Source organism: Colobus angolensis, unplaced genomic scaffold, assembly GCF_000951035.1.
Source record: "Colobus angolensis palliatus isolate OR3802 unplaced genomic scaffold, Cang.pa_1.0 Scaffold5, whole genome shotgun sequence".
In the NCBI taxonomy this organism is placed as follows: domain Eukaryota; kingdom Metazoa; phylum Chordata; class Mammalia; order Primates; family Cercopithecidae; genus Colobus; species Colobus angolensis.
In genome coordinates, this window is record NW_012118487.1 from 31,908,574 (window position 1) to 31,928,727 (window position 20,154).

The window sequence follows — 20,154 nt, forward strand, 5'->3', positions numbered from 1 at the left end:
TGCTGACAACATGAACTAATAATTAAATGATGCTCAGAAGGGACTTTTGGTTTTCTCTTTTTTTCAATTTAAAAATCTAGAGGATAGGCATATATATTGTGTAGGTTTCCAGATTCTGGAAACCTTACTTGATTTGATAACTTGTTATATTTAGAGATGTTGGTAAGTTGATTTAAACCCTATAAATACTACCCCTTTTTCTATTTTTAAACAGTGTGGAGGATGCTGGGCCTTCAGCGTGGTGGGGGCAGTGGAATCTGCATATGCAATAAAAGGGAAGCCCCTGGAAGACCTAAGTGTCCAGCAGGTCATTGACTGTTCGTATACTAATTATGGCTGCAATGGAGGCTCTACTCTCAATGCTTTGAACTGGTTAAACAAGGTGACTAGTCTCTCAGTCTTTTAAACTCTTTATTTCCTTTTTTGCTTGTTTACTATGTGTTCAAAATTCAGACAGTTTGTTCGCATATATTAAATAATGTTTCCATGCTCAGAAATGTAGATGATCAAAGTTTGAAGTAATTAATCAGAATATTTAAAAAGAATCATTTCTAGGCAAAGCAATTGTCAAGAAATCAAAAGGGGAAAAATCTGACGTCTGTCTTCAGAGAAATATTTATATTTATTTCTTGACAGTTCTTAGTATATACATGCTTTTTTGCAGATCTGAATATCTCATAATTCCCCAGAAAGTTGAGAATATATGATTTTTTTTATTTTCATGGAATTTCTGAATATTAAGGTTAAAAGGGAATTAGAGACGCATGGTCTCACTTATTTTTTTTTTTTTTTTTTTTTGAGACAGCATCTCACTCTGTCACCCTGGCTGGAGTACACTGGTGCAATCTTGGCTCATTGCAATCTCCGCTTCCCGGGTTCAAGTAATTCTGCTGCCTCAGCCTCCTGAGTAGCTGGGACTACAAGTGCCCATTACCACACTTGGCTAATTTTTTTGGTGTTTTGTTTTGTTTTGCTTTTTTAGTAGAGATGTGGTTTCATCATATTGGCCAGGCTGATCTCGAACTCCTGACCTTGTGATCCACCCGCCTCAGCCTCCCAAAGTACTGGGATTACAGGCATGAGCCACCGTGCCCAGCCTGTATCTCTTTTTATAGATGAAGAAATGAAGCCTGAGAGGTGAGATCATGTTGCCAAGTCAGTAGCTGAGACGAAGTTGTACCTTCATTCCCCGGCCTCTCACAGTAGGGTTTGCTCAGTATACCCCAGTGTCCCTCAGTGTTCTTAGGACTTGCCCTGACAGTGTCCCAGATCCGATATCAGCTGCATGAAATTTGCATGCAGAATAAGGGTGCTGTTGGGTTCTGTAAAACGTCATCAAGCCAGAGTTCCCCAAACCTGAATTCTCTTCCATTCTCTTCCATTATCCATTGGTTGCATTTTTAATCACGTATTCCAGGAGCTGCTTTGTACACACTGTATACAGCAAAGAATTATGAGTCTCCTCCCTTTCGTTAGCCTAGCATTCAAAAAGGGAGGATTTTGTACAGATAACTATGAAGTATTTGACACATGCTATATGAATGGCATAAAAGTGAAGATAGAAAGAATGCTTGGCTTACCCATTGCCTGTGTATAAACCACCGAATGGAGTCTGAAGGACTTGGCAGAACCAGAAGCACTGGGAGGAAAGTGAGTTGTCCTATAGCACCGTCAGGAGAAAGATGACAAGACTGTTATTAGATCCATGGAGGATCTACAAAAGGATGCTGTAAGATACAGAGAAGTAAGGGAGAAGGAAAGATATTGACTCCAAATGTCTAGGCTATCCAGAACAAGCATCTTGTTCTGGATAGATTTAATTTATAATATTAAAAGCCCAAAGTATAGACTGGGCACAGAGCCTCATGCCTATAATCCCAGTATTTCGGGAGGCCAAAGCAGGTGAATTTGTTGAGTCCAGGAGTTTAAGACCAACCTGGGCAACAGAGTGAGACCCCGTCTTTACAAAAAATACAAAAAGTTAGCCTGGTGTAGTGGCTCATACCTGTAGTCACAGCTACTGGGGAGATGGAGGTGGGATGATCACTGGAGCCCAGGAGGTGGAGGTTGCAGTGAGACAAGATTGAGCCACTGCACACCAGCCTGAGCAACAGAACAAGACTCTGTCTCAAGAAAGAAAAGCAAAAGAATGCAAAGAATATGCACGTGATGGAGGTGTGTGAAATTGGACCTGCTTTGACACAGTGAAGTAAGTTCTATTTGATTTATAAAACAATTGACAGTAAACATTTTCAGTGATTGTTTTCTTTTAGATGCAAGTAAAACTGGTGAAAGATTCAGAATATCCTTTTAAAGCACAAAATGGTCTGTGCCATTACTTTTCTGGTTCACATTCTGGATTTTCAATCAAAGGTTATTCTGCATATGACTTCAGGTAAAAGTCTTACTGTATTATGTTTTTCTTTATATATTTTAAATTTATGATCTATTGACTATTTAGTTAATAATTTGATTGAAGGCATCACTGCATACTCTTAATCGTTGTAAAACCTACTTTTTACTAGAAACAGTAGCAATTACAATGAAATGTTGTAAATGTTGTTTCTTAATTATAATCTACTTAATTTTCCAAATGTCATTGCAATAGAAATGAAAAATTTAAATTCTGTTTAAGGTATAATTTATATGTATATTTATTTGTTATATTTTATATTTTATTATGCTTATAAATTATTAGTGCATAATTTATATTTATATTTACCACCTTCATCTTATCAAATTTAAGTGTTATAATACCATTAACATATTTCAATCTTAATGGTGAGTCCATCCAGAATTGCTTTGTGCAGCTAATGTCACACAGGCTACATATCAGGAAGCATATTTTAAATACCATTTATGTTCTTTGCATTTTTCAAGACATCAGCCATTTAAAAAATATAACACAAAACTTCAGATTAGAAACAAGAAGGAAGCGTATATTACTGAAGATAAATTATGTAGCATACACTATAACTACATAATGATGGGAATGCAGGGATAGATAAAGACAGGCTGAGGGAAAGGACTTGTGTTGGGATTGAAGGGCAAGATAACTTTGGATAGTTTTGGGGGAAACAATCATTAAAAATGCTTTAAAAACATGAAAAACACAGAGCTGGCTGGAGACTCATCATGACCATTTGACAGAGTTCATGGGTGAAAAGGACAAAGGGAGACCCAACCAACTCCCGGCTTCATTAAGAAAATATATGATGGGAACTTTGCAGTCTTTTGAAACAGAGAAAACAGAGGAACTAAATTAAATTTGGATAAGGTAACAGAATGCCCTATGACTTAGTGGTCCTGAATATAAAAGAATCCCTTGATCCAGATGGTATCTACCCAGGGGATCTGAAAGAAATCAAGGGTGAAATTGCATCCTTGAACAAAATGTACCCGTTTAAATGTGCGTAAGTGTGCCAGAGAACTGGCAGGTTGTCAACACAGCTCTGGTCTGCAACAAGGGTCCTCAGGGTGACCCTAGGAGCCATGTACCAGACAGCCTTAATTCCACAGCTGGCAGGCTACGTAGGACTTATAATGAAATGTTCAGGGTCACTGAGTGCCTTGGTCAGCATCTCCTTTGGGGGTAAAGGTCATGTGCTTTCTAAAATGAGAAAGTGTGCCCTATAAACTGTGACTTCCTTGAGAGTGTAAGGGAAGGATGTGTACAAGAAAAAACTAGATCAACAAAATATCATTAAAAGGGATTAAGGGAATCCCTTGTCATGGTAGGAAATTGATAAAAAAAATTAAGAAGCAGCAAAAGAATAATAGGCATTAGTCTGAATTAAGGGAAAGAGAGAATGCAGGAGTTATTGGCATTGGGCCTTTGATTAGGAAGGAAGAGGTCCCAATCAAAATCTCTTGTTTATATTGAAGATTAAACTGTAACCGTACAATGCTAAGCTGATAGCAGTTGACTGCAGGAAGATCTTTCTTTGATATATGTATTCATTCAGATATTTACTGACTTTTTTTTAAGTTCTGGGAATTTGGCAAAGAACAAAACAGACAAAAACCTTGCCCTCATTAGTAATTGAGACAGACAATCAACGAAAAATAAAAATGCATATGGCATGTTAACTGTAATAATTTCCTAAGAGAACAAAAGAAAACAGTGGGAGGAAGAGGAAAGATCTGGTAGTAGGGGGAGTGTACAATTTGAGAAAGGGTTGCCTAGCGGGTCTCACTCACTGAAAAGGTTATGTTCAAGTGAAGACGTGGAGAAGTGTGTGGACTTAACCACGCAGATATCTGGGGGGAAAATTGTTCCAAGCAGAGAGGCTGTAAATGCAAAGATCGTGAAGCAGAAACATGTCTCGCATGTTAGAACAATGATGAAGCCACTGTGGCTGCAGTGTGGAGAAAAAAGACAAGACTAGTAGGAGATGAGGTCATACTGTCCCTGTATTAGTCTGTTTTCATACTGCTGATAAAGACATACCCAAGACTGGGAAGAAAAAGAGGTTTAATTGGACTTATAGTTCCACATGGCTGAGGAGCCCTCAGAATCATGGCGAGAGGCAAAAGGCACTTCTTACGTGGTGGCAGCAAGAGGAAATGAGGAAGAAGCAAAAGCAGAATCCCCTGATAAACCCATAAGATCTTGTGAGACTTATTCACTGTCACGACAATAGCATGGGAAAGACCAGCCCCCATGAATTCAATTACCTCCCCCGGGTCCCTCCACAACATGCGGGAATTCTGGGAGATAGAATTCAAGTTGAGACTTGGGTGGGGGCACAGTCAAACCGTATCATTCCATCCCTGGCCCCTCCAAATCTCATGTCCTCCCACTTCAAAACCAATCATGCCTTCCCAACAGTCCCCCAAAGTCTTACCTCATTTCAGCATTAACCCAAAAGTCCACAGTCCAAAGTGTTAACTGAGAAAAGAGAAGTCCCTTCTGCCTATGAGCCTGTAAAATCAAAAGCAAGCTAATTACTTCCTAGATTCAATAGGGATACAGGTATTGGGTAAATACAGCCATTCCAAATGGGAGAAATTGGCCAAAACAAAGGGGTTACAGGGCCCATGCAATGCCAAAATCCAGCAGGCAGTCAAATTTTGAAGTTCCAAAATGATCTCCTTTGATTCCAGATCTCACATCCAGGTCATGCTGATGCAAGATGTGGGTTCCCATGGTCTTGGGCAGCTCTGCCTCTGTGCATTGCAGGGTACAGCCTCCCTCCTGACTGCTTTCATGGTCTGGCATTGAGTGTCTGCGGCTTTTCTGGGTGCATGGTGCAAGCTGTCAGTGGATCTACCATTCTGGGGACTGGAGGAAGTGGCCCTCTTCTCACAGCTCCCGTGGGACTCTTTCAGGGTCAGACACCCCACGTTTTTCTTCTGCACTGCCCAAGCAGAGGTTTCCATGAGGGCCCTGCTCCTGCAGCAAACTTTTGCCTGTGCATCCAGGCATTTCCATACATCTTCTGAAATCTAGGTGGAGGTTCCCAAATCTCAGTTCTTGGCTTCTGTGCACCCACAGGCTCAACCCCAAATGGAAGCTGCCAAGACCACATCCTGAGCTCTATGTTGGCCCCTTTGAGCCATGGCTGGAGCATCTGGGACACAGGGCACTAAGTCCCTAGGCTGCACACAGCATGAGGACCCTGGGCCTAGCCTACAAAACCACATTTTCCTCCTGGGCGTCCAGGCCTGTGATGGGAGGGCCTGCCATAAAGGTGTCTGACATGACCTGAAGACATTTTCCCCATGATCTTGGGGATTAACATTAGGCTCCTTGCTACTTACGCAAATTTCTGCAGCTGGCTTGAATTTCTCCTCAAAAAACGGGTTTTTCTTTTCTACTGCATCATCAGGTTGCAAATTTTCTGAACTTTTATGCTCTTTTTATGTTTCCCTTTTAAAATGGAATGCTTTTAACAGCACCCAAGTCACCTTTTGAATGCTTTGCTGCTTAGAAATTTTTTCCACCAGATACCCTAAATTATCTCTCCCAAGTTCAAAGTTCCACAAATCTCTATGGCAGTGGCAAAATGCTGCCAGTCTATTTGCTAAAACGTAACAAGAGTCACCTTTGCTCCGTTTCCCACAAGTTTCTTATCTCCATCTGAAACCACCTCAGCTTGGACCTATTTATTGTTCATATCACTATTGGCATTTTGGGCAAAGCCATTCAACAAGTCTCTAGGAAGTTCCAAACTTTCACACATTTTTCTATCTTCTTCTGAGCCCTTGAAATTGTTCCAGCCCTCTCTGCCTATTACCCAGTTAGAAAGTCACTTCCACATTTTCGGGTATCTTTCCAGCAATGCCCAACTCTACTAACACCAATTTACTGTATTAGTCCATTTTCATGCTGCTGATAAAGACGTACCTGAGACTGGGAAGAAAAAGAGATTTAATTGGACTTACAGTTCCACATGGCTGGGGAGGCCTTAGAATCACGGTGGGAGGTGAAAGGCACTTCTTACACTTCTTACATGGCAGTAGCAAGAGAAACTGAGGAAGAAGCAAAAGCAGACACTCCTGATAAAACCATCAGATCTCATGAGACTTATTCACTATCACGAGAATGGCACTGGAAAGACTGGCCCCCATGATTGAATTACCTCACCCTGGCTTCCTCCCACAACACATGGGAATTCTGGGAGATACAGTTCAATTTGAGACTTGAGTGGGGACACAGCCAAACCGTGTCAGTCCCCAAGCAGTAGCCTTAGAGCAGGGTATTAGAAGAATGGCCGTGGAGATGAGAGATGACGGGTATGTATAGATTCATACCCCAAACAGAGGGTAAAGCCCTACACAGTTTTTTATTGGAGATGAGATAAGAGAGAAGGGAGTCTAGGAGGATTCCTGGCCTTTTGATCTGAATGACTGAAAAATAGAATTAACATTAATGAAACTTGAAAGTCTAAGACAAGAACAGATTTAGAAGGAAATAGCAAGAGTTCAGTTGGAACACCTAGGAAGTGATCCCAGGAAAGACTGGTAGTGGGGTGGGGAAATGAGAGAACCAGGGCAGCAGGGTTTCTCAATTAAGCCAGTTAGTGCTGTGGCTAACCTCGTGCTTAGTCCTGCTGGGGAACTCTGGCAGCCAGGGTAAAATGTACACTTCAGTGCCATCCCACCCAAGTTGATGATTGTTGTCTTCCCTGGTTCATTAGTTGAGGGTGCAGCTGGGGATAGAGATGGGGACTAGGCTTGCTTTCCAGACTCTAGGAGGAAAAGAGCTCAGGGAAAGGGCTGCAGGATCTCATTGTTGCAAGCTGGGTGAGTGTGCATTGCATTGGTGACAGCCTGAGGATGTGGGAAGGTCTTCCAAAGCATTTGCTCTAACTGGGCACAAGACCTGGTCCTTTGTACTTCAGTAATATTATTTCCATGTAAGGTGGATGCCTGAGACTCAGGGAGGGCCATACAGCTCGTAAACTGTGGAGTCGGATTAGAACTCGTATCTGTTCAACTCCAAAGCTTGTGCTTTTACTCCCAACACTATTGGTAAGGTCATGAGGTCTTAGGTTTTCAGCCAAATACTCTTTAAAATATTGTACAGAACCTGAACACATCTAAGAAGGGAAAAAGTCCTCTAAAACATAAAAATATAATCTAATTTTAAAGCAAAATGATCCCCCAGGGTTCTTCATGAATTTTTATCAGACCCCAAAAATTTGAGAACTCAAACTAGAATATGAGAATGACCATGTAAATAAACAAAAACTGTAGGAACCTACTACATATAACAACAGTCAGAAAAATTCAGACACAGTATAACGCACTGAATTCTAGGGAAGATGAGATGGAAATCTACATCATGAAGTGTCGGTAACAGGTCAGACTTGCCTTCATTGCCGCATCTTGATGACAATAAAATTTAGGAAAATTCTTTGAAGACTAGGTTTTGGAAATTATTAATCTGTGAAATGAATAGTAAACTCATGGAATCAATGTTTGATAATATAGCCATTATCAACAATGTACATGTTGATAGTAGTTTTATATTGGGTTAATAATGAAAATTAAAATGCTGTCTGGAGCATATTTGAACTCTGTAAAAGCTGACATCTGTCTGAAAGACAAATGATAGCAACGCCACTCAATTCTGGCACCAAATGGAACATTTGCCTCTGCTTATGACTGAGGCTTGTCATTCTATTTCTTACTTCTAATCTTTGATATCTTTTCTTCAGCTCTAGCTCAAATCAGGGATTATTACTAAATTGTTTCTTTGATTACACAATGTCAGTTACCCTTTGCATTCTAAAAATATTCCTTCTTCTTGATCTTTCTGCTTTTCTCCTGGTGTCCCTGAAACTGGATCTTTGATGAGATGAACTTCCAGTAATCCTTTTTTATCTCAAATTGGGGGAGACAGCTGTGTTCTGGTTAATAGAGAGATTATTATATATATATATATATATATATATATCATGTTTAAATCAAGAATTTTGATACAATAAGATATACTTTATACACTAAATCCTATGGGGAACAAAATTAGTTATTAGATAAGTTAGAAATGAGGGAAATAAATAATCCTTATTGTAAACTTGGAGTATAACTTATGTGCTGGGTATGCTATATAATTCATGGCTTGCAAAATTATATAATTTTATCCTTATATTGATTCTTCACAGTAGGTTGAAGGGCTGCAGTGTATAGTTGGACTTTGAACCCAGGTGTGGGATGATTAAAAACCTGTAACCTATCATGACCCTTTTAAAAACTTTACAATTTTGCCTGTCTCAAGATCATCTTTGTTAATATGAACTGTTTTACAGTTGCAAAAATTAGAAATGTCTGCTTATCTCAAAAAGCAGATATTCATGTTAATAGGTAACATGAATAAATGTATAAAATGAGTATATAGTTTCTATTTCAAAAAATTCCATTATTATGCAGTCAACTTTTTGCTCCTCTGTGGACAAAATATTCCCTTGCTAGAAACTGGTCTCCAGCTGGTCATCATGAAAGATTATTTACTCTTTCAAGCCACTAATCCACCCCTGGCTTGCTGTATCAGTAAACTACAAAATGCTATCTTACTGGCTTGAACTATTAGGAACTTGTTTCAGTATCCTTCACCCAGAAAGCTGTCCTTTGAAAAATGTCAATAATGATTTGATCACTCACTTGTAAGATCGATGAAGGACAAATGTTGTATAATATGAGACTTTATGTCCATGTCTGAAAGCAATAATTGTGTATTTTGCAGTCTTCACAGTCTAACACCTAGTTCTTCTGGCATCCTAACATTTCTTGTCTTTTTAAAATATTTGTTTAACATTTCTACTATTGTATAATTATATTAGCCACTTTGGGGTAGCCCTTCCCTATAATTTCTATATTTGAAAGTGACTAACATAAGTTAGTCTCTTGATTCTCACGGTGTGCCAGAGATGGCAAAATATCTCCAAATATCCAGTCTTTCCACTTTCCTTAATAAAAGAAGCCCTATATCTTCACTAACTTTCCAGCCAGCTACAGAACTCATTCCCCATCTTCCTTTAAGCTAGACTTAGTCATATGACTGAGTTCTGGCCAATGAAATCCGTGAAGATATATGTGGAAGTGTTGCGTGTTATTTCTGGGAAGTCTTTTCAACAGAGATGTACCACTTCTCCTTTCTACTTCCAGCTGTCTTAAATATGGGTTAAATGGCTGGAGTCCCAGCAGCCATCTTGGACCATGAATGGACCCTGAAAATGGAGACCTTTGAATAGCAACACAATGATAGAGAAAGAGCTTGGGTTCTTGATAACCTGTAACCCTATCCCAACCACAGACTACCAATCTCTCTGACTTAGCTTCCATTGTTTAGGTCCTTTGTAACTGCAACCAAACCTACTCAGAATCATACACAGATTATATAAATCATTGTTATTTTTACCTTAAAAACTATATTTTCTAACCAAATATTTCCTCTTTTGGTAGTAACCAAGAAGATGAAATGGCAAAAGCACTTCTTACTTTTGGCCCTTTGGTAGTCATAGTAGATGCAGTGAGCTGGCAAGATTATCTGGGAGGCATTATACAGCATCACTGCTCTAGTGGAGAAGCAAATCATGCAGTTCTCATAACTGGGTTTGATAAAACAGGTAAGTGCTGATAAGACTCAGTTTATTGCTTTCCAGCTTGGATGCTGACTGCAACATGATCACCATCCTGTAGAACGTTGAAATTTGGTTCTGCTGTGGCTAAGTCCTCATAAGACCTTCACAACTTCTCAACAATCTTATAGGTGCAAATGTGACGAGCTCAGCTTGGTCGTGGAGACCCTAACCCAGTGGCACTAGAGGAATTAAAGACACACACACAAAATATAGAGTGTGGAGTGGGAAATCAGGGGTCTCACAGCCTTCAGAGCTGAGAGCCCTGAACAGAGCTTTACCCACATATTTATTGACTGCAAGCAAATGATAAGCATTGTTTCTGTAGATTATAGGTTAAAAGTATTCCTTATGGGAAATAAAGACATGGGCTGAAATAAAGGGATGGGTCTGGCTAGTTATCTGCAGCAGGAGCATGTCCTTAAGGAACAGATTGCTCGTGCTATTATTGTGGTTTAAAAACGCCTTTAAGCAGTTTCCTGCCCTGGGTTCAGCCAGATTTTCCTTGCCCTCATTCCGGTAAACCCACAACCTTCCAGCGTGGGCACCATGGCCATCACGAATATGTCACAGTGCTGCAGAGATTTTGTTTATGGCCAGTTTTGGGGCCAGTTTATGGCCAGATTTGGGGGGCCTGTTCCCAATATAAATGTCTTATCAGATTCCACCTGTCAATTTTTGGGTGGATATCTTGTTAAAATGGTGATAATGTTTATCAATATAAAACTATCTGGAATATTTAGAATAATTGCTGGGAAAAGGTAAGTGCATATTATTTTATCATATGTATGTATCAGTTCTTTGTTTCTTTTTCTCATTCCTTGGAAATTGGTGTTTGTTTTCATTTTATGCAGTCCCTGTATAAAGGGAAGTGAATTCAAACATATATTTCTACTGATTGGAGTGTGTCCCTAAGTACTGCGCAGATTTACTTAGTTAAAATAAAGTGGTTTAAGTTCCATTACATTACATTACATTACATTTTTAATCTTCTTCTCAGAGCTACTATCCTTATCAAGAATCCAACTTAAAATAAAGAAACTTAAACATTCATAACAAAGTTGAGTTTTCAGGATTTGTTACCATTTATGTTTCATTGTAGGAAGCACTCCATATTGGATTGTGCGGAATTCTTGGGGAAGTTCATGGGGAGTAGATGGTTACGCCCATGTCAAAATGGGAAGTAATGTTTGTGGTAAGTCATAAATTTGTGTTTAAAACCTCGAGATAAATATGAAGGAGATTATTAGAATATTTTAGAGTTACAATATACTCAAACCACTTTAGCAGTAATAGTTTTTGTCCTTTAACCAAATGATGAACAAAAAAAGTGTTTTACAAGAGGAACTGTTAAACATATTAGTATTTGAAAAAGGAAGAGGGACCTTAGTAAAAAATATATGTTACATATATATCTTAAAACATAAGATAAAGTAATAATTTACCAAGGTTAATTACTTTAAAAACGAGATAAACACAAAGCTTAGGAGACTGGACTCCTGCAGAAATGTCTTCTTGTTCCAAATTTACATTTCATAACTATAAAGTTTTCTTAATTTGTGTATTGTAATATCTGCTTAATAATTATCAAGAGTTTTTCTTTGTTTTAAATATACGGAAACAGCATTAGTATTGTTTGTGACTTAATAGGCCCCTTGCCATCTACAAAATTCTAGCAAAACACCCACTAGAATTGAGAGGCTTAGGCAAATACCAAACATGCTTTTTTATTGAATGACAACTTCTTTTTTTTTTTGAGATGCAGTCTCACTCTGTCTCCCAGGCTGGAGTGCAGTGGTGCTATCTCGGCTCACTGCAAGCTCCACCTCCCGAGTTCACACCATTCTCCTGCCTCAACCTCCTGATTACCTGGGACTACAGAGGCCCACCACCACGCCCAGCTAATTTTTTGTTTTTGTATTTTCAGTAGAGACAGGGTTTCACCGTGTTAGCCTGGATGGTCTTGATCTCCTGACCTCGTGATCCGCCCTCCTCAGCCTCCCAAAGTGCTGGGATTACAGGCGTGAGCCACCATGACCGGCCTGAATGACAACTTTTTTTTTTTTTGAGACGGAGTCTCACTCTATCGCCCAGGCTGGAGTGCGGTGGCCGGATCTCAGCTCACTGCAAGCTCCGCCTCCCGGGTTTACGCCATTCTCCTGCCTCAGCCTCCGGAGTAGCTGGGACTACAGGCGCCCGCCACCTCGCCCGGCTAGTTTTTTGTATTTTTTAGTAGAGACAGGGTTTCACTGTGTTAGCCAGGATGGTCTCGATCTCCTGACCTCGTGATCCACCCGTCTCGGCCTCCCAAAGTGCTGGGATTACAGGCTTGAGCCACCGCGCCCGGCCCTGAATGACAACTTTTTAAATGGACCATCAACCAAACTAAAATAGCTGGTTAAGAATTTTAACCTTATAAAACCATATTTAAACCTATGTTCTACAACTTTTGGTTTAGAAATCAATGTATTTTCTGAATGAAGCTAGACCCAAACTAAGTTACATATTAGAGCAATCATGTCATTTCTCGTAATAATTTGTTCCAACATATATACAATTTTTTTAAAATGCAGAATCTTTCAGATTATGAGACTGATTAGTTACAGAAAAATTTGAAAGTTTATGTTTAATGCTTATTATCCAATCATTCCATAAGGCAGAATCTATGAGAGTTCATGAGTGATCTATTCTGTCACCCTGATGAGACAGTTTTAATAAGTTATTCAGGCCGGCGCGGTGGCTCAAGCCTGTAATCCCGGCACTTTGGGAGGCCGAGGTGGGCGGATCACGAGGTCAGGAGATCAAGACCATCCTGGCTAACACGGTGAAACCCCGTCTCTACTAAAAAAAAAATACAAAAAACGAGCCAGGCGAGGTGGCGGGCGTCTGTAGTCCCAGCTACTCGGGAGGCTGAGGCAGGAGAGTGGCGTAAACCCGGGAGGCAGAGCTTGCAGTGAGCTGAGATCCGACCACTGCACTCCAGCCTGGGCGACAGAGCGAGACTCCATCTCAAAAAAATAAAATAAAATAAAATAAGTTATTCATTGAAAAAAGTCAACACCACAGAAATGTATTGGCCAGAGCACTAGCAATCCCATCAGGCCTCCACTTTTCAGCATTACTGGGAGCTCATACATCTTTGGAACTTGCAGATAAATTACTGATGCTGGCCGGGCGTAGTGGCTCACGCCTGTAATCCCAGCACTTTGGGAGGCTGAGGCGGGCAGATCACAAGGTCAAGAGTTCAAAGACTAGCCTGACCAACATGATGAAACCCTGTCTCTACTAAAAATACAAAAATTAGCCAGGCATGGTGGTGCACGCCTGTAATCCCAGCTCCTTGGGAGGCTGAGGCAGGAGAATCAGTTGAACCTGGGAGACAGAGGTTGCAATGAGCTGAGATCAGGCCTCTGTACTCCAGCCTGGGTGACAGAACAAGACACTATCTCAAAAACAAATAAATAAATAAAAATAAAAAATTACTGATGCTAATCATTGAACCCTTGCTGCTAAACATATATTATGTCTGACTGCAGCAGTGGTGGATCTTGGATTTGGGCTGAGGGGTGACTGCTTTCAAATCTCTGACAGGAGTGTTAAAATATCATAATTCAAATATTCGTTATAATTGCCTCAGTTATAACTACATCCCTCACCACAGCCTTTCTCCATCCCTCAGCTACTAAGGGTGAGTGGAGATCATTTCTGCTCTCCACCTGCTTTCATAATATAAATCTTTAAGGCCATGCCTGGTTAGTAATCATATGAGGATTGAAATTCTTCCTGAAAGTGAGTATTCCCTGAAAGTTACAATGATGTCATATTACTCTTATGAACAATGGTGTAAGGCAGATAGTATTTCATAGCTGCAAGAGATTTCGAAGATATGGTTAGTTACAATAAAAACCAGTCTTCGGATAGGCTAGTTACCGCTTTTGCCATGATGTTACAGTCTATGTTCTTGTGTATAAAGAAAGCATAGCACACTTGTGATTTATTAAAGTTTTACCCACATTCAAATTTTAGAATTTGAGTTATGAAATTGCATTTAAAATAATTTCTTAAGTTATTTTGCCTCTAAGAAATAATGTATTAGTTCAATACAGATGCATACATTTATTCAGTTAACAAGTAGTTTTTGTTGTAGATTTTTAAAATCTTTAAAATTATTTTAGTTTCTTAAAACAAAAGTATTAGGCATACTTCTAATATGCCTAATCTCCTCTAATATCTGCTTTTGATGATACCATGTTTACATTGACAAGCTGTGATAAGTATTACATTATTTTCTTAGCAGATACTAACTCTTTCTGAACCCAAGTGAGAAATTGCTTTATTTTACAATTTCAAAAGCATCTAAAGAGGAAATAGACTAATGATTCCTTTTTTCCCCTTAGGTATTGCAGATTCTGTTTCTTCTATATTTGTGTGACATGTTGGGCAGATCAAGAGACAGCTACAAAATGAAGGTTTTCATAATGCAATGTAACCTAGTACTTCAAAGTGTTATTCAACTTCAAGTTTCAGCAACTACCTACAAAAGATTCTAAGGCCTAGTAGTATTTAAACTAAGTTTCAGAATGTTACCTTCTTGTAGAGAGATGGACAACCAAAGTCAGTGGGACACACTCCAGCGCAGAAGCCTGCAAGGAAGCCTATGGAATAGTTTCTTGCCCTGAGAGGAAATTCAGATTAGGAAATATTTTAGGCCCCTGCAACTGGGGGAGGCTGCTGTTTACTTTTATTTGCTTATTATATATTTGATTGTTTATTATGAGATATTTCAGGTGGGATCAAAGAGGTCATAAGAATTTGTTTTCTTTTGTGGGGTATAATTACTAGCTTTAGGTTACCCCTATACACAAGAACGGCCAACCTAAAATTTTGTGTTCCTTGTACAGTTCATTATTTAGCAGCCCTCTGAGATGGTATATCGGAAGGATTTGCAACACCAATTGCTTTACCTAAACAAATGGTGCTTACTCTTTGAACAGCAGAGTGACCATGTAGAAGGAAGGAAAAGGGTAAAATCCCCTCAAACTGAAATTAAATGAACAATAAGACAACTACATAAGTAACTTCTAGTAGCATTGCCTAAGAGACAAATTACTGTTTGTTAATTTTCTTTGTGAATAGGAATCCAATAGATCGTATTTCTTACTTTGTTCTTTTTATACTGGAGAATAATATTTTGTTCTCTAGTATATCAAAATATTATCTCATAATTTCTCCCTCTCTTTCTCTTACTCTTTCTCAAGTTTTCCTGGTGGCTTTGCTTCCCTGACTAAAGAATTAAGTCTCATTTTTACTTTCCATTTCTATTTTCTAGCCACTTAGTTGGCTCCCTTTGTCTCTATACTTTTACCAACATTAGGATCCCACCTCTTCCTTCCTCCCCTAATTCATAGGCACCACTCTTATCAAAGTCCCATCTCTTAACCCTGGGTATCAGTCAAACTGTGAGTTTTCCAGACTCTGTTTCCCAGTTTTCCCCTTAGCTTTCCTGGTCTCCCATCTGAATTGCTTCTTTGTGCACCTTTTTTTCTTTCCCTTGGCTCCCGGTCTTGATTCCTGTGATCACTCTTGCATCACTAATTGCACAAGTGCTTTCAGGTGCAATTCTGATTAGCCTGCGTCTGTGCAGTGATCAATAATCCAGTGTGCCTAGAAGGGACACTGTGTGCTGTTCATGACCTGCAACCAGAAAACAAGCCATTTCTTGTTAGCAGTGTAAGAACCTTATAGCAAAAGAGTTGACCTTCTGATTGAATATAAGTACAACCATATTAAATGAGTCAATACAAGAAAATTATTTCTGATACTATGTACATACATATTTCTTCTCTAAACTTTGTCATTCTTTCCTAATGTGTATGATCTAACAAAAATGAAACATGAAATGCAGCAACAACCACTAAAAAAATTCAAGGGCATCTAACTTTTTCTGTCACTTTTGCCCTTTGTTTATCCTTCCCTGTGATTAGATAAACAAAATGCTGTATTTCTCTTCTTACACCAATCAGACCCAATCCCAAAAGAATGTTTGTTGACTCAGGTTTAGAGATGTTCCAGTAAGACAGATATTGACATTTTAATTGATAAATATTTTTATTATTCAGGCATGCCAGAAAAGAACTATGTCCTGCTTGTCTAGTTTGTATTTGCTACTGACTTTCTATGTGATATAAATGCATTTCTAATACTCTTTCTCAAATTCTAAAGGATTTTTAAATTTCAGAATGATTAATATGTTTCTGCTGTTGTGGATTTTGATGATATTTACAATAAAACAACCTACATTTGACTTTGATTTAAAAAGAACCTCTTCTTAACTGTATGGCTTACATTTCGCCAACACAGTATTAATGTGCTTTATATTTACACTGTTTTCTCAGCTCTAAATTAATATATCCAGCTTTTGGTTTTCTCCATAGGCACTTCAACCTCAGTGTTTCCAAAACTCCATTCATCATCTTCCCTAACTCCTCCCACCGCCCCCAACAAAAATCTCCTTTACCTCCTAGAGCCTCTATTTTGGTTAACAGAATCAACATTATGGAATCACCCAATCAATAACATTAAGACAAATCCTAAACGTTTAAGCAGGTCATCCACACCTTGGTAACCCATCAGTGAATCACCTGCCTCCTGTGGCTACTGTCATTTCTTAGTTGCAATGTTCTTTAGTGTCATTTATCTCCATTATTCAGTAGCTACTCATTATACTCTATGTCCCTTAATCCAGACTCAGAGTCCACTGATTCAGATCAATATTCTTATAGTCCATCTACTTTGTTCCCCCCGCATTTACATTTCTCAAAGATATCAGGTTTTCTGTTCACAACCATTCAAGGGTTCCCAGTGCCTATGATACCATGCGAGCTCTTTTAAGTGAGCTTTCATGAAGAAGCTCCTCTCTACCTTTTCAACCATGATTGCTACTGTGCTGCATAGTTCAATTGCTCTAATGCTGTGCTCTAGCCATAACAAACTACTTAAGACAAAGCAACAAAATCCTCATCTAATAATTAGAGGTCATAATGAAAGTCATCAACATGTTTCCGGATGTAGTTTCACAAAGATCTCAAAGTGAATACTAGATTAGCCAACCTTACAGTGATTTTCCAACCCATTTAAAAGTTATAAAGTGAGTCATCAGCACTACAAGCAAGTGTGACTGGGCAAGGGTGGGAACTTGCAGTCTAAATTATTTTGATATTTATGTTAAGAATAACTGATATATCCTTTGATAAAACTCTTGCGACTTCTAGCTTAGTCACACCAAGAAATATAGGTGTAAAAAACTAAATATAACCATATAGTCTATGATATGGTTTGGCTGTGTCTTAACCCAAATCTCACCTTGAATTGTAATAATCCCCACATGTCAAGGGCAGAGCCAGGTGGAGATAATTGAATCATGAGGGTGGTTTCCCCCTACTGTTCTCATGGTAGTGAATAAGTCTCATGAGATCTGATGGTTTTATAAATGGGAGTTCCGCTGCACAAGTTCTCTTGCCTGCCACCATGTAAAACATGCCTTTGCTTCTCCTTTGCTTTCCACCATGATTGTGAAGCCTCCCCAACCATGTGGAATTGTGAGTTCATTAAACCTCTTTCCTTTATGACTTACCCAGTCTCAGGTATGTCTTTATTAGCAGCGTAACAACAGACTAATACAACAGGCTAAGAAGGGAGTTACAGTATTGGCCAGGGTGATTGACCCAGACCATCAAGATGAAATCAGTCTACTACTCCACAATGGAGGTAAGGGAAAGTAGGCGTGGAACATAGGAGATCCCTTGGGGTATCTCTTAGTATTGTCATGCCCTGTGATTAATGTCAGTGGGAAACTACAACAGCCCAATCCTGGCAGGACTGCAAATGGCCCAGACACTTCAGGAATGAAAGTTTGGGTCACTCCACTGGGTAAGAAACCATGACTTGCTGAAGTTCTTGCTGAAGACAAAGAGAATAAGAGGTAGTGGAATAAGGTAGTCATCAATAGCAGCTTCAGCCATGTGACAAGTTGCAGAAATGAGGACTGTAATTGTCATGAGTATTTCCTCCTTATTTTGCTGAGAACATGTTTGCACATATATACACTTGTACTAAGAAAATATATTCATTTTATTTCCTTTCTTTTTGCTTTATCATGTCATGTCAGATTTGTTTACTTCGTATCAACATGTAAGTGTTGTTAACTTTATGTAATAGCATTTGGGTTGGGGATTGGTGCACTTCCAGTTGTACAAAGGATAGCTGTACTGTGTTAGGTGTAATTATGACCTTATTATTGTCCTTATTTGAAGATTATATACAATTTCAGGAGATATGGATGGGTTCAAGTTGACAAAGTTGTGATGGTTAATATTGAGTGTCAACTTGATTGGATTAAAGGATGCAAAGTATTGTTACTGAATGTGTTTGTGAGGGTGTTGCCAAAGGAGATTAACATTGGAGTCAGTGGACTGGGAGAGGCAGACCCACCCTCGGCCTGGGTGGGCACCATCTTATCAGCTGCCAGTGTGAAAACAGGCATGGAAAGAACAGACCTGCTGAGTCCTCTGGGCTCCATCTTTCTCCCATGCTGGAGGCTTCCTGCCCTGGAACATCACACTCCAAGTTCTTCAGCTTTTGGACACTTGGACTTACACCAGTGATTTGCCAGGGGCTCTGCGGCCTTCAGCCGCAGACTGAAGGCTATATTATTGGCTTCCCTACTTTTGAGGTTTTGGGACTTGGACTGGCTTCCTGCTTGCAGACCTATTGTGGGACTTCATCTTGTGATTGTGTAAGTCAATACTCCTTAATAAACTCCCCTTCATATATACATCTATCCTATTAGTTTTGTCCCTTTGGAGAATCCCAACTAATACAGTCTATTAAAATAATGATAAACATTGACAAATAACATTTACACCAATATTCTAAGGCACTTTGGTGACAGAACATCTATTAACATATTTTTTTCCTAAGAAATAGCAAAGCTTATAAAACAAGTACTTTCACCCCCAGATGGATAGGAAACTAGGCTTCAACTGATGATTGTACCAGATAGTTAATAAATGGCAGAGCCAGAATTTGCCCTCGAGCTTGTTGATTTCAAAACTAGTGCCTTTTAGCCACCATGCCATTTGACTCTGTATTATATCAGCCTAGTCGCCATCAGATACTGTGTATACACACATACATGAGCACACAACAGTCATGGAGGCAAAAGCAATTATATACAATTCTGAGACAAACTAGATGATATGATCCTTATAAGAAAAAAACGCAATTGAAGCCAAAGAATAGTTCAATTCCATCAAGAACCTACCTACTGCTTGCTAGTGATAATGACTCTAGGTCAAGGTTGACATACATTTTAGATTTTTAAAATAATATTATGTATTTCCTCCCATAACAAAAATATAAGTTTTCCCAATAACCTGGCCAAGCTAGAAAAAGAAGACTAAAACTCATGTCTGATTTAAACTCTTAGCCTAATTAATGTCTTATTAGAAATGAACTGGGTCACTGTTCAGTCTGTGTCCTTTCTTCTGGAAAGCACATCTTCTTTGAGGGGACTGCTCCTTGCTCCTACCTCAGTTCTGCATGCATTAGAGTTCACTGCACTTCCCAGATCACAGGCATGGGAGCTGGGGGAAAGAGAAGGTTTGCCCTGTGTGAGTCCAGTGGTGCTGGAAACTGGGACCCAGCCTGAGACAGAAGCTGTTCTACTACAGGAAAGAATAAAGCCAACACCTACAGAGAAGAGATGAGACGGAAAAGATCTCAGAGTGTTCCGGGAATATAGACCTCCAGCAACTGGACCCAGTCCTTGTGGCATCAGAGTTTCCAGGCTCCTCTTTCAAGGCTTTCTGGGCAGTGTTCATTTGAATTCTGCAAGCTGGTAATCCTCCAGTATATCCCCTCTAGACAAACTTCAGATAGGTTTCTGTCTTTGGTCATTAAGATTCCTAACAAAAGGCTGGGCGTGGTGGCTCAAGCCTGTAATCCCAGCACTTTGGGAGGCCGAGACGGGCGGATCACGAGGTCAGGAGATCGAGACCATCCTGGCTAA

General features: G+C 39.5%; 1 protein-coding gene across 1 annotated transcript in view; it reads left to right on the forward strand.

The window, feature by feature from the left end:
- The window catches only part of CTSO (cathepsin O), a 30,407-nt gene extending 14,001 nt beyond the window's left edge, over positions 1 to 16,406 (forward strand). Inside the window, exons 4-8 of the mRNA XM_011959726.1 lie at positions 215 to 382; positions 2,274 to 2,395; positions 9,910 to 10,073; positions 11,188 to 11,280; positions 14,483 to 16,406. Of these exons, the coding sequence (XP_011815116.1) occupies positions 215 to 382; positions 2,274 to 2,395; positions 9,910 to 10,073; positions 11,188 to 11,280; positions 14,483 to 14,517 (582 nt within the window). The 3' untranslated portion in view covers positions 14,518 to 16,406. The remainder of the gene's footprint in view (positions 1 to 214; positions 383 to 2,273; positions 2,396 to 9,909; positions 10,074 to 11,187; positions 11,281 to 14,482) is intronic.
- Positions 16,407 to 20,154: the final 3,748 nt, after the last annotated feature.